At 37.0% G+C, this 27,838-nt stretch overlaps 1 protein-coding gene across 3 annotated transcripts in view; it reads left to right on the forward strand.

Moving 5' to 3' along the window:
- The window catches only part of GRIA4 (glutamate ionotropic receptor AMPA type subunit 4), a 324,862-nt gene that overhangs the window by 116,001 nt on the left and 181,023 nt on the right, over positions 1-27,838 (forward strand). For all 3 annotated transcript variants that reach the window (XM_058185710.1, XM_058185708.1, XM_058185709.1), the window contains exon 3: positions 15,367-15,606. In XM_058185710.1, coding sequence (XP_058041693.1) covers positions 15,367-15,606 — 240 coding nt within the window. The remainder of the gene's footprint in view (positions 1-15,366; positions 15,607-27,838) is intronic.

The following is a 27,838-nucleotide window of genomic DNA, read 5'->3' on the forward strand; positions in this document are numbered from 1 at the left end:
ATTACTACCTGAACTTAGCCCGGGGGTTAACTGGCAAAAAGTTGTTTTACCAGCGAATATCTTGACATGTACTGTTCTAATTTTAAAATAATGTTCTAATGGCATTGCTACTGCCTTGATTCTACTTCTCCAAGACACCCTTATGGGAGGAAATGGCTGCCATGAAAATCCATTAATTCTGAAATAAAGTAAAGCAGCAACAAATAGGGATATTTTTTTTTTAAAAAAGAAAACCTTATGTCTGTCTTACTTCAATTCAACTTTTGGAAAGAGATTCTTTTTGGGCTGTTGGGTCTGTTTTCAATTTTTCTGCCGTAGCAAGTTGGTATGGAACACATTTTTATCTCTCCAGCATTGCTTAAGAGTATGCTAAAGAATTCTTACAAAACGCACTTGTTTCCTAAGGATGTTCCAAAGGTGCTTTCTCAAAGGGCAACTGGATTTTTTTTTCCCCTTGAAGATATTTTGCGTCTTCAGTTCTGAAGCTTCTTGGATAAGAAGCGAAACGTCTTCAAAGAAAAACCAGAAAGTCCAGTTGCCTTTTGAAAAAGCACCTTTGGGACAACCATGACCTGGATGACTAAGAATCTTCATAGACATTTCCTAAGAATAATGTGGGGGGGGGGGGAGAACCCAAATATGAATGGGGAACTAGGAAGCCTTGTAGTCAGTGGTGGGATTCAGCCAGTTTGCACCACTTCGGGAGAACCGGTTGTTAATTTTCTGAGCAGTTTGATGAACTGGTTGTTGGAAGAAATCATTAGGGCAGAGAACCGGTTGTTAAATTATTTGAATCACCACTGACTGTAGTAGAGTACAACAGTGCAGGAATTGTACTTTTATTGCTTTTGTCAAATTCAGTATACTACAAACTTTCATTTAATAACCTTGTTCTCTCTAAGACCATGCAGTGTCTTAGAATCATGGGTTTATTTTTACATACATTTTTTATTCCTCGTTTTATTCATGAAAATATCCCAAATATATTTAACCCATAACGTTTTCAATGTGAATGAAAGGACAGTTAATTAGTTACAGAATTGGGATTCTGAGTCCGAAATGTGCTTTCTAAGTCATTTGTTCGATGGAAGGGTTTAGTGCAGATAATCTCTGCCTGATTTTTTTTAAACTTTCTGTAGTATGAGACGAATAATAATCGGGGAAAACTAAATTCACATTGGAGTGTATATTTGTTTTAATCTTCAGTGACATTGTCCATGGAACAGTAGGAAAAAATGTGCCATTGTGAGCAAAATTTTACTGGTATAGACAATCTTTAGAATCAAGGCATTAATGGCAAGAAATAGAAGATGGCACCATTACTAAGATGAAAGAGGGAGAAAGGAAAATTCTGATAACTTGAAAGTACAGGATGTTGAAAACAGGATGGGGAAAAAAAGACATGGTTTCAGGTATTGCCCTCTCACCTCCTGCCATACAGTTTTCCTGATTTCTTTTGTTGTGATGACTCACAATAAAATAGAGTCTGTATGTGTGGAGAATTCTGGAACTCTTGCTTTTTGCTCTAGGAAAACTTGCTCTAGGAAAATTATACAAGAAATTAATATAATAAAAATAAAGCCAAAACAATGAAATTGAAACTAACTGTTGGAACAACTTAATTTAGCTGAAAATCACAATAAGACAGAGTGATAATGGGATAAAACACTAATTAAAAGACAAGTTTTCAACGGTACTGTAAAAAGAAAACACAAAATTAGATATTTTCAAATAACAACATCTGGAATACTTTAAAATATAAGAAAATGAAGAGAGACTCAAAACTGTAGAAAGAGATTGAAAGTAATAAAAATTCAACAAAGCTTTTGAAATCTTAAAGGAAATCATAATAAAAATCAATATAAAAATTATAGCAAATATCGGTCAGCTGGGATCAAAAGAACCTTTGAATAAACAGTTTTAACTTGTTTATAGTATTGCAACAAGATGAGATCTACAGATATTTCAGAGTGAGTGGTAGGGAGATAATATTACATGAAGTTACAGAGAAGGCTTTCATCATCACTCCTACCTCATTAGCATCTCATGGAGAAGGCATTTTCAGTAGGCCTTCTCTCTATGAATGGACAGGATGTGCAGATTTTATTTTCGGAACAAGCTGCCTGTTGTATCCTGGAGCTGCACTATCATACTCCTTTCCATACATTCTTAGCATCCAATATCTCAAAATTCTGTGCACACTGATCGAACAAATTGGAAACTTCGCAATAGCCAATCTATGGTACTAAAGATACTACTAATCTGTCATCAATATCACCAGAAAGCATGGCCAAAGGAAATTCGGTTCTGTATACCCCAGGTTAAAAAGGACATTGATAACTGGACTGTGTCCTGCTCACACACAGTTGCTATGGTATTTTTCAGTTTACTTACGTTAGCATGCAAATCAAAACAGAGTCTCAAATGATTGCCTGAATGACTGCTATCAAATAAGAGCATGCAGAAGAATAGTCCAAAATCCTTCCAAAGGTCTGAGAGTTGGGTCAGGATTGTCAGTCATTCCAAAGATCAGAGGTTCAATGTTTTTTATGCAAACAGGGATATCCCAAAGGATCTGGAGATCAGACATTGCTTCAAGCAAAGGGAACATAGGTCAGAGCTGCTTCTTAAATTAAGTTACAGCTAACTGTCATCAATCAAGAGATTTACTTCGTTGCCTGGCAAGAAGCCTAATATAATGACATTCCTCTGCTCTTCAGTACACTCATTTGATGTAGGTGCTGGGAGGCCTAATATCATCAAAATCATCTGACTGCTCCAGCTGCTGCTATGCTTTATCAGATGATTCCTGGCTTTGGCATTCTATAGGTTCTTCTGAAGCCTCTTCCTCAACCTCTTAAGTCCTGAATCATGACTCAGAAAGTCTAGAACAAGGCCTTCAAGATGATAAAAGGACTGGAAACTAAGAGGAATGGTTTAACACTTAGGGTTTAACACTTGCAGAAGTGAAGGTTGAGAGGGAATATGATGGTTGCCATCAGATAACTGAAGGCTGTCATGTGGTAGAAGGTTTCATAGATTGCATTAAGTTAAGACTAGAATGATGGGATGAAATTTCAAGAAAGTGGATACAAATTTTTTCCTTCCATTTAATCGAATCCAATTCTTGAAGACTGCTTCGACCAATCCCTGCAGTCTCTTGGCAAGGTTTTGCAGAAGTAGTATTTATCGATTCATTTATTTGATTTTTATAACTTCCCATCTCAATAATAATAGACAGCATACTAAAAAGCAGAGACATCACCCTGCCAACAAAAGTGCATATAGTCAAGGCCATGGTTTTCCCAGTTGCAATGTATGGCTGTGAAGGTTGGACCATAAGAAAGGCCGAGCGCCAAAGAATTGAGGCCTTTGAATTATGGTGCTGGAGAACACTCCTGCGAGTCCCTTGGACTGTAAGGTGATCAAACCAGTCAGTCCTAGAGAAGATCAACCCTGACTGCTCTTTAGAAGGACAGATCCTGAAGATGAAACTCAAATACTTTGGCCACCTAATGAGAAGGAAGAAGAGCCACTGGAGAAGAGCCAAATGCTGGGAAAGATTGAGGGCAAAAGAAGAAAGGGACGACAGAGAATGAGGTGGCTGGATGGAGTCACTGAAGCAGTAGGCATGAGCTTAAGTGGTCTGCATGGGGATGGTAGAGGACAGGAAGGCCTGGAGGAATGTTGTCCATGGAGTCGTGATGGGTCAGACACGACTTCACAACTAACAACAGCAACATCGCAATAAATGACTGGATAAAACTGTTACCATGGATGGTTTGCCATTGCTTCTTTCTAAGGCTGAGAGAAAGTGACTGGCCCAAGGTCACCAAGCTGGCTTCATGCTTAAAGAAGAACTAGAAGTCACAGTCTCCCTGTTTCTAGCTGATGTCTTAACCACTATATCAAACTTGCTCAGGATACAGATTGGACACCAAGAAAAAAAAATGACAGTAAGATTTGTCAATCGTTTAAATAGGGAACCAGATAGAGTGATTAGTCATCTATCAGGGATGGTGGAGCGAATCCTGCTGTATGGAAGGGGTTGGAGTTGGATCTTAGGTCCTTTTCAACTCTTTGGAAAGGACCTAAGAGGTTATCAAATCCAACCCCTTCTACACAGGAGTTGATCCTGTGATTCATTGCTTCACTTCCCATGTTTTAAATTCTAATAGTGACTGTTTTTTATTTTATCTCAGATGAGTAATGAGTCCCTGCATGATGTTTGTGAAGTTTGTATGGATTTGTATTTTTTTAGGTAGACAAGCTTTTCTGCTATTGTTCTACATTTCTATACTGCAAAGCACCCAAAGAAAGTTGGGATTTTAGTGTTCTTTAATTTTTTATTTTATTTGTTTACTCCTCCATAAGCTGAAAGTAGTTTAAAATCACTGGGTTTTGCAGTAGCTTCAAACAATGCATAGTTATTCAAACACATTTTTCTGTATCTCTTACCTTATATGCCAGCCTTTTGTTATCCTAGCACTGCAGAAGAGAGACTAAGGATAAGAAAGTGAGTTGTGTGCCTAAATATGTTGGTAGCTGAATTGAGATTAAAAAAAGGATTTTTCAGGATGAAGCATAGATCATTTTGAATAACTTTTTACAAAGAGTAAGACAGGAGGTGTGAGAGAGAAAGATTAAAAAGCAGCAGATGGGGATGATAGGCAAAGTGTCCCTAGAATGGAAATTATTTCACAAAGATGGACAAAGTGAGAATTTCATGATTCAGGCTACCAGTTCTACAAAAATCGTCCAGGCAGCTAACTGTTCCATATGATCTTGGCGACGACACTTTTTAATCTCAAGATGTAAGAACACCCATACCAGACAGCCAACGAAATCAGAAATTATATGGTCCTTTTTGTCAGCAAATTCTTTGTCTCTCTGTCAAAAAAATAAGATCATGCTACAAGATTTGCTTTTATTTTTTAGATGTTTTCCGGGTGCAGTTTTCAAAATATACCACAGCTTTCTGGAAACGATCTGAAAGTCAAGTGTCAGGGTTCCAAGTTTAACCCCCAATGAAATCAAACTCTGAGACTTGAATTTCCTCAAAGCTAATTTTTATTAGAGATGTCATATTGGCACATCTGGGAAAACCCAAATCTGAGAGTTTCTGGTTTTTCTCACCAAAAAGAAAGTTCAAGTCCTTGCCCATGACCCACATGTCCATCACATGCACCAATCAGGTACCCTCTGGAATAGAAGATACCTCTCCAGTCTTCTCAGCACAGCTGCAGGGCAATTCGGCCTTGACTTTCTGGAAAGAGTGTTATTTTGACTATATAGAATAGAATAGAATAGAATAGAATAGAATAGAATAGAATAGAATAGAATAGAACAGAACAGAACAGAACAGAACAGAACAGAACAGAACAGAACAGAACAGAATTCTTTATTGGCCAAGTATGATTGGACACACAAGGAGTTTGTCTTGGTGAATATGCTCTCAAAATACATAAAGAAAAGATACATTCATCAAGAATCACAAGGTACAACACTTTATGATAGTCATAGGGAAACAGTCAATATAAATCTTAAGGATACCAGCAACAAGGTTACAGTCATACCTATCACACATCTCCTTCCTTAAGTGGAATGATGAGAAGAATAATAGTAATGCAGATTTAGTAACTAGTTTGACAGTGTTGAGGGAATTATTTCTTTAGCAAAGAGATAATGTTCAGGAAAAAACTGTTCTTGTGTCTAGTTGTGTGTCTAGATATATCATCTGACTCTGACATGGTCTTCCAATGGTATCCGGTAGGAAGTTAATATTCTTGTGCCTACTATAGATCAACTTGTCAAGCATGTCCATAGTGGGGATATGAGCACTATAGTACTTCTGCTTGTTTTCCCCTGACATGCCTATGGAGAGTCTCAGTCATCCAGATCATAGTTGTCTCAAAGCTCCTTTTTTTTATTTATTTCCAAGAGGCAATTGGAAACAATAGCTACCAACCTGCCTTCCATTGAGGACCTGTATACTGTACAAGTCAAAAGAGGGCTTTTTCTTTGATGTTGTGACAAAATAAATAAATAAATAAATAGAGCAACTAATAGATTTAAACTAAATGTCAACCGCTTTAATCTAGATTGCAGAAAATATGACTTCTGTAACAGAATCATCAGTGCTTGGAATACTTTACCCGACTCTGTGGTCTCTTCTCATAATCCTAAAAGCTTTAACCAAAAACTTTCTACTATTGACCTCACCCCATTCCTAAGAGGACCATAAGGGGCGGGCATAAGCGCACAAACATGCCTACTGTTCCTGTCCTATTGTTTTTCTTTTCTTCTTCCTATATATATATATATATGCTTATACCTCCTTATATTTACTCATATATGTGTTTATATGCTATATAATCTTTTTGTATGATACCTACATATATTGTTGTGACAAAATAAATAAATAAATAAATAAATAAAATATCTACAGACCCCTCACATCCTGGACATAAACTGTTTCAACTCCTACCCTCAAAATGATGCTATAGAGCACTGCACACCAGAACAACTAGACATAAGGACAGTTTTTTCTTGAATGCCATCACTCTGCTAAACAAATAATTCCCTCAACACTGTCAAACTATTCACTAAACCTGCACTATTATTAATCTTCTCATTGTTCCCATCACCCAACTCCTTCCACTAATGACTGTATGACTGTAACTTTGTTGCTTGTATCCTTACGATTTATTTTGACTGTTCCTAATATGATTTGATTGCTTATTTGTACCTTATGACTATCATTAAGTGTTGTACCTTAGAATTCTTGATGAATGTACTTTTTTCTTTTATGTACACTGAGAGCATATGCATCAAAACAAATTCCTTGTGTGTTCAATCACACTTGGCCAATAAAAAAATTCTATACTATGCTATGCTATGCTATGCTATGCTATGCTATGCTATGCTATTGCACTGCACTGCACTGCACTGCACTGCACTGCACTGCACTTTCTGGTTTTTCTTTGAAGATGTTCTGCTTCTCATCCAAAAAGCTTCTTCAGCTCTGACTGGATGGTGGGGAATGAAAGGATTTATACTCCTTGCAAACAGCTGGCCATTTGCATTCTTTTAGCAAGTCGTTAAGGCCACCTGGAAGTTTATCTGTGTCATCAGGGTCACCTTAGTGGTGCAGATCGGTGTGGAACTTTCTTGGAACTGTATTATAGACTGGAGATAGATGATGTTGTGTTCCTCTCTATCCAAAATGTGGAAGACAGCTTCCCCAGTTGTGTCTTGGGGTTGGGGGAACACCTGTGGGATTCCCCTGACATCATCAAAGGTACATTGCCTTCAAAGACAACCTGCCCAATAGTGAAAGTCATATATATCCACCACTACCTGATGGTTGTGTCCTTGGTGAATTTTTATAATTCTTTAAAGTTATCCATATTAGTGACCCTGAATTCATCCTGCTGTAGTAAATTCCACAGCATACCTTAGCGATGTGTGAAGAAATACTTTTTTATCTATCATGAATTTTTCATCATTTAGCTACATGAGATGACCCTGAGTTTGAAACATCAAGAGAAAAGTTTCTGTCTATCCATTTTCTCCATGCCAGAAAGGATGTTAGAAATCCATTCCGTGGCCATTTTTAATAATAACATAGAAATTTTTTCTCTTTCTTTTCTTTTCCATTCTGATTAAGTGCTCACCTTTTCTACTCTTAAGGATGATTTTCATTTGATTTACTAGATGATGTGCTGACAATAGTAATGAATATCTGTAGATGTTGCTTGAGATAATTATGTCCTCTCTTGTTGAAAATTAATACATTAATGTTTTGTTTGAAGTAGAAGAAGCATATATGATTAGTCTCTTTGGAGCTACTATGTTTAAAACATGGTTTTCATTAGAACAGACTGTCATGTTTATGGGTATCCTCCCATTTTAAATTAAAAATACTTTCTTGGGGGGAGAAAGTTCTAGTTTTATAAATGAGCTTATTTTCTTCCTTTTCAAGAAAAAGAAAAAGAAAAAAACAAGAATACTTATGGCGTAAAATTGGATCATAAAAAATCTTACTTTTTTAAAAAAAAAATAGGGAAGCTTATATTTTCCCCCTCCTTTCTTCTTTTATTCAAAACAAAAAAGCAATTAAGCTTTATAAGAGATTATTGTATTAATTTGTGGAAAATGATAGTGTGTAGAAATATGCTAATTGTATTCCAGTTTTATCAAAAGAAACATATTACATGAATTAGGGGCATCTGAATACAGTGACAACTTTTTTCATGTTTTTATTTCAAAGCGCTTTTTATTTAAAACTTAAATAATCTATGTAAGAAGGCTATACAGAATTTTGGTAAGAATCTAGCTATCTCTAGTTTCCTGTAATCTTAATTAAAGGCATATATTTTCAACAATAATCTTATAAATGTAGAAAAGAGTAACTTGGTCAAATCAAGATGTTTTCAATCAATTATCAGAGATGGGCATATGGCACTTCCAATGCTAGTAATCCTAACTTCCATAAACGGATCTTGTGGTCCAATAAATTCTGCTAAGCTTTTTGTTACCTATCCCTAAAATTAATGTTATTAACAAGAGAAAATGGATATAATGGAGGGAGAAGTGAAAATGTTATGTATGTGTGTGACATGTATTTATGTGTATGAGATGTGTATATATTTATTGTGCATGGCCTATGTGTACAAGTATCTGCAAGTTGTCCCCTCACAAAGTCTGGCCAGTACTTTGTGCAGTTCTCTGTGTCCAAAACATAGTTCTAGTACCAGAAATTATTGTGCATGTCTGTTCACTGCAGTACCTTCAAGCGGGAACTGAAGACTCTGCTATTCAATCGGGCGGGACTAGCCTAAATATTATTTTAATTTTGATATTTTAGTTTAACTTAGTTTTAATTGATTTTAAATTGTATTAATCTATTTATGATTTTATAGTTTAGGGTTTTATATCGGTCGTTTGACCGTTTTTAGTTTTAAATTGGCCGGTTAAATATTTCATTTTAAATGTATTTTAAATTTATTGTGTACCTATGTGTTTTAATAAGGCTGTACACCGCCCTGAGTCCTTCGGGAGAAGGGCGGTCTAGAAATCTAATAAATAAATAAATAAATAAATAAATAAGTGTGTTACTTTACAATTAAGGCTGCAATCTTATTCTATTTTAGAGGAAGTCCTGTTGAAAGCTATAGAGCTAAGTTAAATATAGATAACATTTCATTTTTCATTAATTTATTTATTTTATTTTTTTGTCAAACATGTATAAGATAACAGATATAAGTATAAACATGATTATGAATACAAGAAATGGATACGAATAAATGGGGACAGTAGGACAGGGATGGTAGGCACGTTGGTGCGCTTATGCACGCCCCTTACAGATCTCTTAGGAATGGGGTGAGGTCAACTGTAGACAGTCTAAGGTTAAAGTTATGGGGGTTTGGGGATGTAACCACAGAATCAGGTAGTGCATTCCAGGCATTGACAACTCTGTTGCTGAAGTCGTATTTTCTGCAATCGAGTTTGGAGGGGTTTACCTTAAGTTTGTATCTATTGTGTGCTCGTATGTTATTGAGGTTGAAGCTGAAGTAGTCATTGACAGGCAGGACGTTGCAGCAGATAATTTTGTGTACTACGCTTAGGTCAGACTGAAAGCGGCATAGTTCTAAGTTGTGTAATTTTGTCCCAAAATTTCAAGCCTGGTGGCATAAGGTATTCTGTTGTGAGCAGAGGAGTGGAGTACTCTTCTTGTGAAATATCTCTAGAGTCGCTCAATTGTATTAATGTCCGATATACAGTGCAGGTTCGAGGCAGATGAGCTGTATTCAATAATTGGTCAGGTTTTGTATGCCTTGGTTTGCAGTACAATATTACCAGAGAAGAAGCTTCTCAAGATTAGGTTAACAACTCTTAATGCCTTTTTGGCAATATTGTTACTGTGAGCTCTGGCACTTAGATCATTTGAGATAAGTACTCCAAGGTCCTTGACAGAGTGAGGGTCATCTACGACAGGGGTCTCCAACCTTGGCAACTTTAAGCCTGGAGGACTTCAACTCCCAGAATTCCCCAACCAGCTTTGCTGGCTGGGGGATTCTGGGAGTTGAAGTCCTCCAGGCTTAAAGTTGCCAAGGTTGGAGACCTCTGATCTATGAGGTTGTATCTTTCTAGCTTGTATTTGTTCTGATATTTTTTTTTGCCAATATGTAAGACAGAGTATTTGTTGGTTGAGATTTGGAGTTGCCAATTGTTTGACCAATCTGTCACATAGTCAAGGTCTCTTTGTAGGGCTGCAGTGGTGTTGAATAGTTTTACATCATCAGCGAAGAGAACGCAGTTGCTTATAATATGATCACAAAGGTCATTTATGCAAAGTATAAAGAGTGTGGGTCCTAAAATGCTGCCTTGGGGGACACTGCTGTTAACAGGTGCAGGGTTTGATAGGGCATTCCTTATATTGACTACTTGTTGCCTGTTAGATAGGAACGCAGCTATCCAGTTATGCAGGGATCCGGAAATGCCATAAGATTTTAGTTAAAACATTGTCATGCACATTAAACAAATCATTCCTTAGACAAAAACCAAAATCTCTGTAAGCAGCCTATAAACATACTTAATATTTCTACATCATTTAATATGTTCTAGGAATTACTGTACTTCACCATCTTCTAGTCTCCATATAGGAGACTTCACCTTTGTTCAGTCACCATTATATGAAAATAGAAATCTGAATTGTTTTCTGTGAACTTATTATATAACGCAGAGAAAACAACATTTTCACATGTGAGCACATTTTAAATTTTTTGGAGCATATTGCTAGCTTTCTTTCCAAATGGCTGTCATGATGAATATATTCACTTACTAGGAAACAAACTGGGTGATTGCTGAAATGGGCCTGTCTAGAAATGGAACCCCTTAGAGAACACTGTTAGATTAGCAACTTTTCCATAACCGACCTGTAAACGTATTCTGAAGTTAACTGATCTATTTTCAGAGGTTATAAGGAGGGAAACATTTTCCAAGAGCTTTTGTTGTTTTGAGAAGCCAGTGGATATGGAGAACACACACACATACACAAAATGAATCTTAAACTTGCCTTCATTTGTGGCATGAAGTTTTCTAGGTGTCAGAAAGAACCCTAATGCATATAGATTCTTATATATAGCAATAAATGAAATGTTTTGGTTTTATTTTTGTATGTTTTCAAGCCTTGCCAAATTTTCTATTTAATTGGGCAGAACAATGATGAAATGTGTATTGTCATGCTAGCACTACCTGTTTTGTAAGTTCAGCAACATTACCCCACAGGGTATATGGAGTTTGCACTGGGATGTGGTGCATGCTTCCTCAGTCTGACAAAAATTTCAGATACAGAGAGCACCTCAGTCTATACATCATTTTATTCTGAGCTGTAACGTTTATTGACAAAGGTAAATTCATTTACTCTTTAAGCGCTAGTCCTTTTTCTTTAACACCCATCCTTCTTTCTTTTCATGTAGCTTGATAAACTATGACTTTGTTTTAGACTGATACTTCTATGTCATTTGTGCCTCAGGAATTCGTTAAGATACCTTAGAACAGGGGTGTCAAACTCGATTTCATTGAAAGTGGCATCAGGGTTGCGTTTGATCTTGGGGGGGGGCAAAGTGGGCGGGGCCAGGGTGGGCAGGGCCAATTTGATGTCACTTGTGTTGGGGGAGCCTGTGATGTCTGGAGCTCTCTGCCAGCAAAAATGGGCTCCCGAGCTCTGTTTTCAGCTGCAATGGCCTCCTGCAACTCTCTGCCAACAAAAAAGGGACTGGCAAGGGGCACACGAGCTCCATTTTTGTTGGCAGAGGCACTGCGGGCCGGTCCTTCGCTGATTCTAGGTCGGCCCCGCAGGCAGGATGTGAGATGTAGGCCTTGAGTTTGACACCCTTGCCTTAGAAGGTCTAGTTCTCTCCAGATAGATCTCTAAAATAAAGAATTTGCCTTAGTGTGATTAGAATAATAATAATAATATTTTAATTTGTATACCGCCCTTCTCCCGAAGGACTCAGGGTGGTGAACAGGCAGGATAAAAATAACAATCAAATAGACACAGTAAAGTAAAACACTAGTTTAAAAACTTATTTAAATTAGCCCAAATTTAAAAATACATTTAAAATCCCAAAAAGCTAATTAAAAATTTTAAACCTAAAAACAACTAAAAGTTCTATGCCAGTCCCGCACAGATAAATAAATAGGTCTTAAGCTCGCGGCGAAAGGTCCGAAGGTCCGGAAGTTGGCGAAGTCCAGGGGGAAGCTCGTTCCATAGGGTAGCAGCCCCCACAGAGAAGGCCCTTCCCCTGGGGGCTGCCAGCCGTCATTGCTTGGCTGACGGCACCCTAAGGAGTACCTCTCTGTGAGAGCGCACGGGTCGGTGGGAGGCAAACGGTGGCAGTAGGCGGTCCCGTAAGTAACCCGGTTCTAAGCCTAGAAGATTATTAAACATTATCCTTCCTGATCATTGGTTTCTGATTAAATGTGGATTCAAAAATATTGACAGCAGCCATGTAGAGTATAGACAAGTATAGTCGATTACCATATTCTGCACAATCTGGCTTTCTGAAGGTTGCCAGAAAATCTCTAAAATATTTGGAAACTAACTGGCATCCTGGATGCATATTTAGAAAAATTAAATCTGTAGTGATCATCTTGGTGATTGTAATAATGGCCTTTTATGTGGTGTGGTATCCCCCCACCCTTTTTAAATAAATAATTCACCAGTATCACAGGGATGGATATTATTTGCAAGCTCCCTTGAAGGAAGATATGAAATATCTTACATTAATAAATCAATGGCTGAGTAGCTGAAAGAATATTAAGTAAGATGGAATTAATTGGACAAAAGGTTTTCTTGCACTTTTGGGGTAGGGGGACTCACCAGAGAACGTTTTAAAAAGGTTGGCTGTCAATTTCACTATGTTGGAAATGTTAAATAGATTAAGTGATACTTATTTGCTCCACTGCTGCCCCATTTATCATTTAATATCTATAAATGCATTAATATTGTTATGAATACCAATATAATACCCTTGGATTATAATCCAGAAATGTAGAATTTACGAATTTATCAAAACAGATTACTCAGTGTAATCAAGATTTCATGATGTGTATGAAAATTGGGCTGAATGATTTTTAAGTGTAAATGTATCCTTGTCAGTGCTGTTTTTTATTTCGCTTTTTTCCTGTTTGTTACTGTGTTTTGGTTTTTTTTCTCCTCTTTTCGTTCTGTGTATTTGCATATAAAAGCACAATGAAAAAGATAATGGGGTTCAAATTCAAAAAAATCTCTACATGGTAGGAACCTTTCTGTGTGTGTTTGTAGTTCTATTTAAATTGTCATATTGTGGTAGAAAAGAGAATGTATTTTCCGGTGGTGGGATTCAAATAATTTAACAACCGGTTCTCTGCTCTAATGACCGATGGGTAGGCATGGCTCGGTGGTCATGTGACCGTGTGGGCATGGCCAACTCAATGTTACTCACATCGATGGGTGCTTCCCCTTAGCTGTTACAATTTAATAAGGGTTAACCAGAAAGGCAGTTTCTGTAAGCAGGGAAATAAAGATTAGGCTAGAAACACCACCAAAATGTTTCCTTCCTGCCTTCCTTACAGGATTAGCCCTGTAAAGTGGGGGGGGGGGGGAATAAGATTTCTTCCAACAATCGGTTCTCCAAACTGCTTAGAAAGTTAATAACCGGTTCTCCTGAATAGGTGCGAACTGGCTGAATCCCACCAGCGGTATTTTTTTTTCTTTATAACCCTGTAACTTTGGTTATGGAAAAGAAAAAAAGATGATGGCAGAAAATATCTATCAGGGTTTTTTTTCCCCCAAGGGTGGGTAGGAGTCAGAAAGAATCTTCTAGTCATTCTCTCTTCTTCCACAAACCTTCTAGTTACTTTTAGCACCCTCTTGAAATACCTGCTCGCCTGTTTGTTTTTGACACTAGCAGACGAAGTAAAATAGTAAGGTAGTCCTCGAGTTATGACCACAATTGAGCCCAAAAATTTATGTTGCTAAGTGAAACTTTTGTTAAATGAGTTTGCCTCATTTTACGACTTTTCTTGCCCCAGTTAATTGTTGCATTTGTTAAATTAGTAACATGGTTGTTAAGTGAATCTGGATTGCCTATTGACTTTGCTTGTCAGAAGGTCACAAAGGCTGATCACATGACCCCAAGGCACTGCAACCATCCTAAACATGGAATCAGTTATCAAGGGTCTGAATTTTGATCATGTGACCAGAGAGGTGCTACAACGTCGTAAAGGTTCACTTTTTGTAAAAGTGACTTTTTTCAGAGCCGTTGTAACATTGAACTGTCACTAAATGAACTGTTGTAAGTCGAGGACTACCTGTATGGAGTTTCAGCCATTCACCATTTTACTTTATAGGGTGCCATGGATCTATCAATATTTTTTGACATACAAATGATGATGTCATTAGAACAATTTTGCAGGACCTGCTAGGTGCCAAAAGAGATAATGTGACTTCAGGATTTATGTTAGCATGGTTATTACCTGTCTTTACCTACTCATGTATCTGCTGCTCGTTTTTATTATGGTTATCCAAATTCCTAAACACGTGGTGCACTAAAAACAGATTTTAAACTTCCAGAAGATGTTAGAATTCCTTATCTTCTGAATTTGTGAAAAACTTGTTAAACATTTTTTCCAGTTGGTGCTACTTTAATATGTGAAATGTGAAGAAAAATATCAGTGCTGGTTTTGTTAATAATTAAATTTACCAGGTCTTCTTAAGAATGGAATGAACAAGAACTTGATAAAGAAACTGTAGATTATATTATCAGGTCTATTCAATTGTTGGATTCTTTGGACTTCTGCTTTTCATATTCTTCTATATTTCAAGTAAAGATATTTTAAAATCTCCTTGTAGAACATCAGTAATTATAGGCTGATTTGCAAATTGCGCTATGATGTTCAAGTTAATTGTAAAAAATAGAATTTCTTCACTAAAGCTAATTTACGGCTAATTTAATTTTACTATTAATTTGACATAAAATGCATTATAAATTTCAGCTATCATCTGAAGTGTTTATCCCGAATCGAAGACTACGTTCTGTAATTATTCACAGAAAGCAAACCAAATAATTAGTTAAAGTATATAATAAGAATTTATTTTGATTGGTAATGTGTCTTCGTGAAGAAAGCTACAACTTTCCATTTTACCATGTGATTAAGGCACAGGAAGGAAGCATTTTCCATATAGTCCGGATCTAGACCTAAATCTAGATATCGTCAGCAAGATAGGATCCATAGCCTTAAAGTTTAGATTGGAACCGTAGATGTTGCCTATTGTTGCTATGTTGTTTTAATTATATGTTTTATGTTTCCTTTCAGTCTGCTCCCAGTACTCACGAGGAGTTTTTGCTATTTTTGGACTGTACGATAAAAGATCAGTACACACCTTGACCTCATTCTGCAGCGCCTTGCACATCTCTCTCATCACACCCAGTTTCCCCACAGAGGGTGAAAGCCAGTTTGTGCTGCAACTGAGGCCTTCCTTACAAGGAGCATTGCTAAGTTTGCTGGGCCATTATAAATGGAATCGCTTTGTCTTCCTTTATGACACGGATAGGGGTAAGTAATGTTCCCCTTCATAACAGTCACCTACGGAGAGATGTAGCCCTGTGTGTAGGAGATGAGCAGGCTAAGCCTGAGTGTGGGGATCAAATATGTCATCAGTTTTGAATCACTATGCTCCCACAAGAGACCCAAATCCAGCCCACATGAATTCCACTGACCTTATCTAGCACCAGTTGGGTCTGAGCATTAGTAGATCAGATTCTTGTGTATAGGTAGCATGTAATCAACTTTTAGTGCTCTGAACTCAATTCCTGTTCTTGAAAGAAGAGACCCCAAGAGAGTTTTTCTTTCATATTTATTATTTATTAAGTTTATATGCTGCCCATCTCACTGTCCACTGTTCATCCACTAAAGCTGTTCCTCCACTAAAGTCCTGAAGCAAATTTCTTTGGGTGCTAGAACTCTGAATGATTTAATTTGTTTCCATTTTGTGGTGCCCCCCCCGCACATGCCCTGCCCCCAGTGCATGCACACGTGGCCCCCCTTACGCCTAATGTACCACACACATGCGTGGCAGAGACCCGAAGACCAGCTGGCTGGCAGGAGGCATGCGCGCATGCACTACAGATCTGAACTGGGGTGATGGCTCTCATGCTCACAGAGAGGGCGCTGCGTGCCACCTTTGGCACGCATGCCATAGGTTCGCCATCATGGTATTTAGGACATACGTTAGAAGAATTTGAGATTCTAGTTTATTTCTGCTGCTTTGCTACAAAAATGGACACGTGCACATTTTCTTTCATATTAAAATCATTTCATTTAATTTTCTTGTATGATTTGTTGTATTGGTAATTTTGTGCAACTCTTTATGAAAATAGTCCTTACGTTGTACTATTTTATTTGTGTTTGTTCTTTTTGTCTTTTTAAAATGTTCAGATAAAAAAGCTTTGGAGCATTTTGTTAAGGGTTTCACTTGTTTCTGCTTTGTAATTGGTTTTGGATGAGCAGAATATAGTAAATAAGACAGAAAAATAAATAAACGGTGATAGTTCCCTTTAAAAAAAAACACATTCCCCCTTTCTCTTCTAAATTCCAAAGATAAATTATAGGCTCACCATTTTGAAATATGTGACAGCATACCACAGGCAGTTTCAGAATTTTCTTCCCTGAAATATGATTTGTAAACTCTTCCTCAAGAAATTGTACAAAAAACTTGGACTATCATGAATACATTCTTGAGATGGAGATTGATACAATTTTTATGTATTCAAATGAAAAAATCCAGAATGGTTGCTCTGCTATCCTATAGCCTGAACTTAATGAAAAGTCTTGCTAATTTACTGGTTAACCACTTGATATCACAATCTTTCTTGCCAAGGATCAAAATGACAAACGTATTTGATGAAATAACCTTTAGCCGACATAAATGTGTGGCAAAACAACATTTTTCCACTAGCATCCTCCTTTCCTCTTTTCTCACTTTTCTAAACCTCTTTCAAAAAACAGCTCAAATTAATCCCTCAATCCTCTGCAGCAGATATTAGTAGTAATAAGTACTAGTCATGGTGTTAAAAAGCTGAGGTAGTATTTCTTGGGTATAATATTGCAGATAACTTGAAACAGCTGCTTTGCAATGATGTGCCTCTCTAACTAGCTACTTAACTATAACTTCATGAAGCAATTGTTATAGTAAGTTTACATGCTTTTTACTCTCTTTACCCTTAGACCTGGGGTATCAAACTGCAGCCCGCAAGCCGGATGCATCATACATAGGCCACGCCCAACCCAATTCCACAAAGGCAAAAACCATCATGATATGTCACATGATGTCACGTGATTGAGTTTGACACCCATGCCTTACACTATAAAGCACCTGCAAATCACTACTCAGACATCACTTTCTCACATTTAGTTGTAAATTAAATGTGTTTTTCAGCTAAATATCATTTAAACCGAAACAGTCAGAAAAACAAGCTTTCTTCTTGGTTTTCAAACTTGAAATTTGAGTGTATAAGAATATAAGTATATTTAACAAATTACTGGTAGTCCTCAAGTTAAACCATAGGTTTAGTCTGCCCAAGGATAGTTATAACATGATGATTTTACAACCTGTTTTTGTGTGATTGTTAAGTGAGTTATGGGCCGGTTTTGCCGAAAACAGGTAATAGATGCCAAGTTTTTGCAATATCATTATTAAACGTGGTCATGTGACCACCGAATGCTGCAAACAGCCATAAATGCAGGCCAGTTGCTGAGTGCCCAAAGTATGGTGATGAGATTGCATGGGGGCGACCATCAGAACTTTGAATCTGGGTCATAAGTATACCCCTCTCCCCCGATAGGTTTTTGTAACTTCAAATGGTTGCAACTGATCGCAAATCAAGGATAACCTGTACATTGTTATCACTATAAATTTTCTTGGAACTAGAACATTGCAATATTTTTCAGCTTCCTAGAACTATAACTAGCTCTAGAATTCATGAAGGTCTCCATCCGCATTGCATTCAGCACTTAGGTTTCGATCTACTTAATTGCCTGTTACTTGCTAAGACTCTGTCACCACTGATAAGCATGCATGTTTACAGTATTTAGAAACAAAGATATGCAATTCAGTCATATTAGCTGTTTTTAAAGTTACATGTGAATTTTACATGTAACTAATCCTACTAAATTTATTTTGGGTCTTAAGATCAGAAATATAGCAAAGGTAAAGTATTTTTTCCTTTATTTGTATTGAATGCATTTAAGCCCTGGTGGCGCAGTGGTTGGAAGGCTGTATTGCAGGCTAACTCTGCCCGCAGAGTTCGAACCTGACAGGGCTCAAGGTTGATTCAGCCATCCATCCTTCCGAAGTCAATAAAATGAGGGCAGTATACTAACATTTGTAAACTGCTCAGAGAGTGTGTAAAGCACTATGGGGAAGTCTTAAGTGCAATTGCTACTGCTATTTTGTGATTTTGAAGGTAAAATTGGATTATTGCTGTTACAGATATGTTTCCTGACTGATCAGCAGGGTTTGCAGCTGATAAGATTTGATTTTAGGGAAAAGTTTCCATCTCCTGCTCTGCACATTGCACCAAATTATACATGAAGTAAACAGAAGCAATTCAGAGCTGCACTGCTGTCTGTGCTTTTTTAATGTGAATACGATACTGATCTGCATGAAGCAGGTAATGGGTATTCAACACTGCTTTATGGAAATTGCATATCAGCATTTACTGATATGCATTCAGCATTTTGTTCATATAAAACAGCAGCTTTCACGCATCTTACTGGTGTGTGCTCTTCATTGTAAATTTAAGCTCAATAAGAAAGTGGCATACACAACAAACATTGCTGCCAGACCAGTATCTCAGATAATCCTCCCTAGTGATGCTGGGGTAGAGCAAGACTCAGCTCCATCATTTTACAGTATACTAGAATGTCTATGGAGATTCTCAATCATCCAGGTCATCGTTGACCCAAAGGTGCTTTTACCAAAAGGCAACTGGACTTTCTTGTTTTTCTTTTTGTTTTTCCTTTGAAAATGATTCACTCCTTATCAAAAACTGAAGAAGCTTCTTGAATGCAAAGCAAAATGTTTTCGAAGGGAGAAAGGAAGGAAGGAAGGAAGGAAGGAAGGAAGGAAGGAAGGAAGGAAGGAAGGAAGAAAGAAAGAAAGAAAGAAAGAAAGAAAGAAAGAAAGAAAGAAAGAAAGAAAGAAAGAAAGAAAGAAAGAAAGACTGGTTGACCTTTTGGAAAAAGCGCCCTTGAGATTGCATAGTAGGATATCTCTCAAAGCCACCCATTTCCGGGAAGTTACTTCAGAGCTATCTGATTGGCAACACTTAAGGCAGCATTAGTTAAATGAGGGTATTCAAGGCCACTCCTAAACCTCAGGTCAGTCACACTGGTTGACAGACAGTTGATAAATGAGGATCCTGCGTTTCAGGCATCCAAGGAAGCTTTGAAAAGCGTGAAAGGAGGAAGCCAGCTACACATCCACACTCGTATGCTTTAGAATTTTATTTCTCTGTGGACATCTGAGTCCGGCAGCTGCTGTACTTAGCCTTTTATGCAGCCACAGGTGTTGGCTTCAGTGCTGGAACCCACAGTCATAGGAGACAAAGACAGGCACAGTAGTAGCTGCCAGGGACTGGCAATTATGCCAAGCAAACATTGAATGTAAAACAAATTCATGTGCCAATTGGGCTCCAAACTGAGTTTCTAGTTCAGGAAAAAAAATTAACTTGTCTTTTGAGAAGCATTCTCTGTACACTATAGACAAATGCCCAAAGCTGTTATAAGGTACAAGGCACGCATTTTGTTGAAACAACAACCGCAACAAAAGTGGATTAGAAAAAGAAGGCATAGGCTTTCAAAGACAAAAGCTGATTAGCTTTCCTGAAATGATCTCACATTCCTTTATGCACAGGAGGTCAAATTAATCTACAATTAATCTCTACATATTTCACCAGAGTTGAGGAAGGCCAAAATCAAGGGCAAAAAGTCAATAAGGATACATTTCTTCAGAGATCATGTTCTCAAAAGCTTGTCACTTTTTGGGCTCTCCCTTCTCTCTGTATTTCAGATCCCAAAAGCTATACCAGAGGATTTCACTTTCTTCTTGACAGCTTGCTTTCACGACATATTAGCCTCCTACTTAAAATCTTGATAAGATATTGAGTGGCAGGGGTAGTGGGCTGAAGTCACCTTCTCTAATCTAAACAGTGTGGGTTTGGGGATCTGGCTTTATGAAGCAGAAAGAAGAAAGCTGGTGATATACAGTACATTGTGATGTTTGTATATGAGAAACTCAAAATGAATTTCTTTTTGTCTTTTTAACTCATCTGTGCAGTATTAAAACACAAGTACAGTAGAATTGGAATGGGACACGGTAGCTTAGTGACTAAGGCACTGAGCTTGTTGATCAAAAGGTTGGCAGTTCAGTGGTTCGAATCCCTAGTGCTGTGTAGTGGGGTGAGCTCCCATTATTTGTCCCAGCTTCCGCCAACCTAGCAGTTCAAAAGCACATAAAAAATGCAAGTAGAAAAATAGGGACCACCTTTGGTGGGAAGGTAACAGCGTTCCATATGCCTTTGACCACAAAGATGTCTTCAGACAGCGCTGGCTCTTTGGCTTTGAAACAGAGTTAAGCACCACCCCCTAGATTCAGGAACGACTAGCATATATGTGCAAGGGAACCTTTACCTTTACCATTACCTTTACAGTAGAATTGCTGTGAGAGACTAGTAGGCCCTATGAGAGCTAAATCTTCAGACTGTTTTGTATTTTGCATTGTGATTTGGGCAGGGGGATTAATTAGTGCTTGGTAGATGATAAAGTCTAGATCTATTACAAAGGATTCCAAAAGGAATCAATTCAGAGAATTTGGGTGTGGGGGATGAAAGAAACCCAATTCCGAAAAACTCTGCTTATGTTAGAATAGAATAATATTGGCGCGTACACAGATAGAAGGCTATTGTTTTTATTTTAATATATTGCATTGATGAAACTGTGAACCTGCTAAATCATAAATAAGTGAAAAAAGTGTACAAATTATAGGAGTTCGCTACATTCTCAGTGATGCTAGTATGGATTCTTTTTACAATTTGTCCTGTGGAAAGTCCATCCAAAAAGGTTGTGATTTTAATCCTTTTCATTCAGAATCTTTTCATAAATTAGATTTTGGAGAAAAATAAGATTATCACTATGTAAGTAGTTATATCTGTGAAAGTACTACATGAATGCATAATAATTCTGCAAAGCACTGGTTCTGGAACGTAGGAATTGGTCAGGAGCCAAATATAACATATTACCATAAATATATAACTACCGTTGCACAGGATCTTTGATTGAGTAACCTAAGCAAATGGAGGTTCCCACTCTCAGGAGCGCTTCTAAATTGAAAGCAAGTAGATAAAAGAGAGAAAGGAAAGCGATAATAAATTGAGGCATGAAATCAAGCCAACAGACTTCGATTTTTGTTTTTTAATGTAAATATAAATATTTTTCTATACTGACAGCAGGCAACGTTTTAAAATCCAAAGACTGCGCTTGCCTTTTTGGGGCATAATGAGAGTCACCATGATGGACTACAGATAGTCCTCAACTTACAACTGTAAACTAAAATTTCTGTTGCTAAGCAAGGAAATTGTTAGGTGAGCCACACAATGTTTACAACGTTTTTGGCCATAGTGATTAAGCAAATCATTGCTGGGCCGCGGTGTGGCGCTCAGGCTGTAAGAAGCCTGTTATTAAAACACAGCTGCCTGCAATTACTGCAGGTTCTAGTCCCACCAGGTCCAAGGTTGACTCAGCCTTCCATCCTTTATTAAGGTAGGTAAAATGAGGACCCAGATTGTTGGGGGGGGGGGCAATAAGTTGACTTTGTAAATATACAAAATAGAATGAGACTATTGCCTTACACACTGTAAGCTGCCCTGAGTCTTCGGAGAAGGGTGGGATATAAATGTAAATAAAATTAAATTTTTAAAAAAATTGCAATTGTTAAATGAGTCCAGCCTCCCCTTTTGACTTTGCTGGTAGGAAACCAGCTGGGAAGATTGCAAATGGCAATCACATGACCCCAGGATACTACAACAGTTGTAAATACATTTCCATTGCCAAAAGATCACATTTTGATGACCGTGGGGATGCTACAAGAATCATAAATGTGAGGACTGGTTATAAGTCACTTTTTTTTAGTGCCATTGTAACTTCGAATAGTTACAACTGTTGTACAGTTTGTAGAAGTGTTCGTCAAAGAAAACTTTAGTGATGAATTTAGATGAAGCACATTGGTGGAGCCAAAATTTGCTTCCTATCTTCTGAATTTTGGCAGGTATTTGTGCATTTACTTTTTTGAATCACTGTAGCTAAGCCTATATAACACGTTTCTTTGTGTGGTTCATGTCAAATCAGCTCCCTTTTGTCCTAAAGCAGGGGTGTTAAACTGGTAGCCCATGGGCCAGATGCATCATGTGCAGGCCACGACCAGCCCAGAATGTGAAAAAGATCACAAAATGTTACATGACGGCAACGTGACACGTGAGTTTGACACCCGTGCCCTAAAGAAAAGCTTCCATGTAAGATCTCGTTCATCCACTTCTCTATTGGTTGTTAATTTGTATGGGGGGGAAAAGTCTGAATATCAAATCATGGACCAGAAACAATTTGTTTTCTGCTTTTGTGGAGGAATATGGAGATGGCCTAGAAGAATCCTCAGCAACCATTATGTAAAAACTAGCTTAATCCTGGAAGGTAGCAGGGAGTAAGAAAGAACCAAGATTGATTGTCTTGTTTGATTGTCTTTAAGATGAGAAGGAGGAGAGAGAATCTCTATCAGACTTTCAAGATTCTGTTATTATACCCTTTAATAAAGTTCTAGGAGTGGTGATGGAGTCTGTTTCCTGACATACCTACCTTGAAGGGCTGGCAGCTTTATCCAATCAGTAGTACAAAGTGAAACTACATTCAATGAACAAAAAATTATTCCTCAATCATAAATAGAATAGAATAGAATAGAATAGAATTTATTGGCCAAGTGTGATTGGACACACAAGGAATTTGTTTTGGTGCATATGCTCTCAGTGTACATAAAAGAAAAGAAAAAGAAAGAAAAAAAATACCTTCATCAAAGATACAACATTTACAACACAAATGATGGTCATAGGTTGCAATTTAATCCTTAATGATAGCAACAAAATGTTATAATCTTACAGTCATAAGTGGAAAGAGATTGGTGATGAAAACGATGAGAAGATTAATAGTAGTGTAGATTTAGTAAATAGTTTGACAGTGTTGAGGGAATTATTTGTTTAGCAGAGTGATGGCATTCAAGAAAAAACTGTCCTTATGTCTAGTTGTTCTGGTGTGCAGTGCTCTATAGCGTCATTATGAGGGTAGAAGTTGAAACAGTTTATGTCCAGGATGTGAGGGGTCTGTAGATATTTTCACAGCCCTCTTTTGACTTGTACAGTATACAGGTCCTCAATGGAAGGCAGGTTGGTAGCTATTGTTTCCAATTGCCTCTTGGAAATAAAAAAAAAAAAAAGGATCTTTGAGACAACTATGACCTGGATGACTGAGACTCTCCATAGGCATGTCAGGGGAAAACAAGCAGAAGTACTATAGTGCTCATATCCCCACTATGGACATGCTTGACAAGTTGACAAGTGATGGCCTTCGGGAAAAAACTGTTCTTGTGTCTAGTTGTTCTGGTGTGCAATGCTCTATAGCGTCGTTTTGATGGTAGGAGTTAAATGCATAAATATTAAATTTATTTATATTAAATGCATAATTTTTATTATTATTATAATTTTTATAATTTTTATTAAATGCATAAAAAGAATAAATGTTAAATTTATTCTATTTGTGCATTTGTTAAATGCACAAATAGAATAAATAGAAGCAGCCTGGGAAAATACATCAGTCTTGATCAGCAATAAATATACTCTCTGCCAGGGTATTTCTTCAGAGTGGGGTATTTCTTCAGAGTGGGATAGATAAACTTCATCTGAGATTTCCTGTAAGAGAAGTAAATTACTAGAAATGAGATCACCTGAGATAAAAGTGAAATTCAGGTCCTGGTTGTGATGCCATTTGCAAATTGCATCTACAGTTCTCTGCAGCTGAATATGTGCATAAATGGGAAATTGCCTGCAACATTCAGAGCAAAATCAATTGACTTCAAAAGAGAAAATGTTTGAAAAGGGAGTGAGGTAAAAGAAGATACAAGATGCTGAAGCATTTGCAAATGTGCTTGATGTTATTCATGAGGGTTGTTTGTGGTGGTTTTAGGTTGCCTTTTGTTTTGTGAAGAAGAAATGGAGTCTGCCTCAGCAGGGCACCTTTCATCACTTTGCAGACTTTTGCAATGCTTTAGATGCTTTTTCTGGATGTGCAGTATCTGTGAGTTTTTTAAACCTAATATTATCCATTGTTGTCATACCATTGAATCACCAAGCCTACGCAAATATGCAGAGAAAATAGAAGCAGTCATGAATGCCCCAAGGTTACAAGATACGTCGCAACTACAATCCTTTTTAGGGTTTGTTAATAATTATATAAGATTCATGCCAAATTTAGCTACCATGAGACATTCCTTATACATGTCACTACAGTAGGAACTACAGTAAGGAACAAGAGTGTGAACAAAATTATGACTTCAAACACTCAAATATTAAAACCCACACTTAACCTCTTTTGAAATTGGCTTGTGAAGCATCACAGTACAGAATCGGTATCATGCACCATGAAAGCTGGTAGTGAATTCTCAATAGCTTTTTTTTTATCATGCTCACTTAAAGCTACATAGAAAAAATATGCTGAGCTTAAATTGGAGAGTTAAATATTTCAACCAGTATCTGTACAGAAGAGAGTTTATCTCATCACTGATCATCAGACATTACTTGAAACCAGTCTTCAAAGTATAGACTGATTTGTAAATATAATCCTGATGGGGAATAGTATAAGTATATTGTAATATTGCTAATGTTTGATTAAGCATGCCTGTGGTCTTGTATTAACTTTATTATGTTGACCTACCATTATGTATTGGAACTCTTCAGACTCACTGGGTTAATTTAGTGAAGCAGTAAAACCTACTTCTCGTTTGATTATCTTTTGTTTGGTCAAAGGAAAAGGTACAACAGAAAACTGACAAAAACGTGGGGCAGAGTTATTTTCATTGTGTAAATTAAATCCAAACCAATTCTCATATCCACCATCTAATTATATCACCACATATTCTGCTCACATTCCTGGAACTTAAGTTAGCTTGATCTTAAAGTGAGGATGAAAATTCACAGTTCAAAGATTACAGTATCTTTCTTTTCTTCTGAATAACTACTTTGAAAAGGAGAAATGCCCACACTGCTAGAGGAATAGGGCAAGGGACAAACAGGAAGGCCTAAGCTATTTAAGGAAAATCTGCCTGGGTATCTCTCCACGATCTCTTCCATTTAAAACATATTTTTTTTCTTTTTTGTTCCTTCCAGTCAGTGTTGACTCTTGGCAACTGCCTGGCCAATTCCTGGCAGTTTTCTTGGCAATGCTTTGGTTGCCATTTTCTTAGTAGCCAAAAACACTCCTTGGTTATATAAACAGAAGCAAAGAATCAAAATCACATGAAGTATTAGTACCACTTTATAAAGCCTTTATAAATCACATGAAGTATTAGTACCACTTTATAAAGCCTTAGTAAAGCCACACCTGGAATACTGCATCCAGTTTTGGACACCACATTACAAAAAAAGATGTTGAGACTTTGGGAAAAAAAAGTGCAAAGAAGAGCAACTAAGACAGGGGTGTCCAAACTTGGTCCCTTTAACAGCTTTGCTGGCTGAGGGACTCTGGGAGTTGAAGTCCAAAAGTCTTAAAGGGACCAAGTTTGGACACCCCTGTTCTAGGTGCTTCATCACTAGAGGTTTTTAAGAAGAGACTGGTCACTTTTCTAAAATGGCATAGGGTCTCCTGCTTGAGCAGGGGGTTGGACTAGAAGACCTCCAAGGTCTCTTCCAGCTCTATTCTGATTGACATTCTTCTTCCTAGGGCTGAGACAGAGTGACTGGCCCAAGCTTGCCCATCTGGCTGGATGCCTAAGGCTGATCTCCCAGTTTCTACCCTGATATCTTGACCATTATTGTACTACCAAAGTACAGTTTCAGATTCTGGCCATTTGTTTTTGTTGGGTATCTTATCTGAGAAATATAGTAAAGAAAATGTATACTTTATTATTCATGTAATAACAGCAGCGAGAATTGTATTTGCACAAAATTGGAAAGCGGAAAAAATCCCTACAGAGAGAGAGTTAATTAAGAAAACATTAGAATGTGCAGAAATGAATAGATTAACACTGGCAATTAAAGAGAAGAAAGAATCAGAGTATTATAACATATGGGGGTAATTTTATCATTGGATAGAAAATGAATATGGACAAAAAGTGGTATAAAACTAAATAAATCTGAAAGAAAAATGTTTTTAACAGGAGGTATATTAAATTGAAATATAAAAGCAAAGAAATATATATATTAAGAAAATGGTGGTAAGTGTTAAATATGATGACGCAAAAGTTTGTACCCAGATGTCACACTGATTGATTAATGATGTAATATTTGTTTTAAAAGAAAAAACTTTTTATTTGAAATAAAAAGAATAAAAAATGAAAGAGCCTGTTTTCAGGATGCAGGAGAAAAGAAAAGAACAGGTCTGGAGCAAATAATAAAAGACAGACAGTTATGCTGTATGTCTTCTTGACAAATTAAAAATTAACAAATCACCTCATTTCACTAGAATTCATCTGATAGTCAAATGTAATATTGCAGCATTATTAATAACAATGCATATTAGAAAAGTAGGGTTAAACCAATATAATATTTTGTGGTGGGAAAAGAGAATCCAGGAAATTACAGGCTAGATAATTTAATCTTTGTTCCATGTAAATTTGTAGAAAGTGGCATTAAAAAATAGGTTATCATCCAGGCTTTTTGAAGAAGCAAGCTAGTCATTCATTCATTCATTCATTCATTCAATATTGCAGCCCTTCTTAAACACACAAGTCTAGTCCCCAATAATAATAATAATAAAACCAAAAATAATAGAAACAATAGCAGAATTAATAAGCTTGTCTTATTCAAGGTGAGCCCTGACTCAGAAACATTTTAGAGTTTGAATAGTATCAATAAGTATATAGGGTATGGTGATCTGATAGCAACTGAATATTTGGATTTTTTAAAAAAATAATTAAGGCAATACTGTAGCAGTCTCTATCAATTCAGCACTGTTGAGAACAGATTGTTTGAAGATTATATAGCTCATGAAAGAGGAAACAGTGGGTTGGAAAATACAATTCTCACAATGGGCAAGTGTATGCAGTGAGATCCTAACAGAATCTTTCCTGGGATTTTTAACTTGTTTCTAAAAATAGCTGGAATTACACTTGGGCAATAAGGTTTGTATTGTAAGCTTTGCAATGTAAGCTTCCCAATTCTTAAAAGCAAAATAAAAATAAAAATAATGATAAGTATGCTCATAAAGATCTTTACACATTGGCTAAATGTGTTCTAATGGTAGAAAGAAAGAAGTGGTGAACATCGGAGGAAAATAAATAAATATTATTTATATATTTATTTATTTATCTATCTATTTGACTTGTAAACTGCTCCTCTCACCTAGAGGTGACTATTTTTACTATATATAGACACCAATGGAATATAAACTGGTAGCAAATGACCAACATAACTCCTGAAATTGTGGTGAATGAGTAAATTGAAGTATCATCATTGTGAAAAGATTATTGTTTTTT

This window comes from Ahaetulla prasina, chromosome 5 (genome assembly GCF_028640845.1).
Source record: "Ahaetulla prasina isolate Xishuangbanna chromosome 5, ASM2864084v1, whole genome shotgun sequence".
NCBI lineage: Eukaryota > Metazoa > Chordata > Lepidosauria > Squamata > Colubridae > Ahaetulla > Ahaetulla prasina.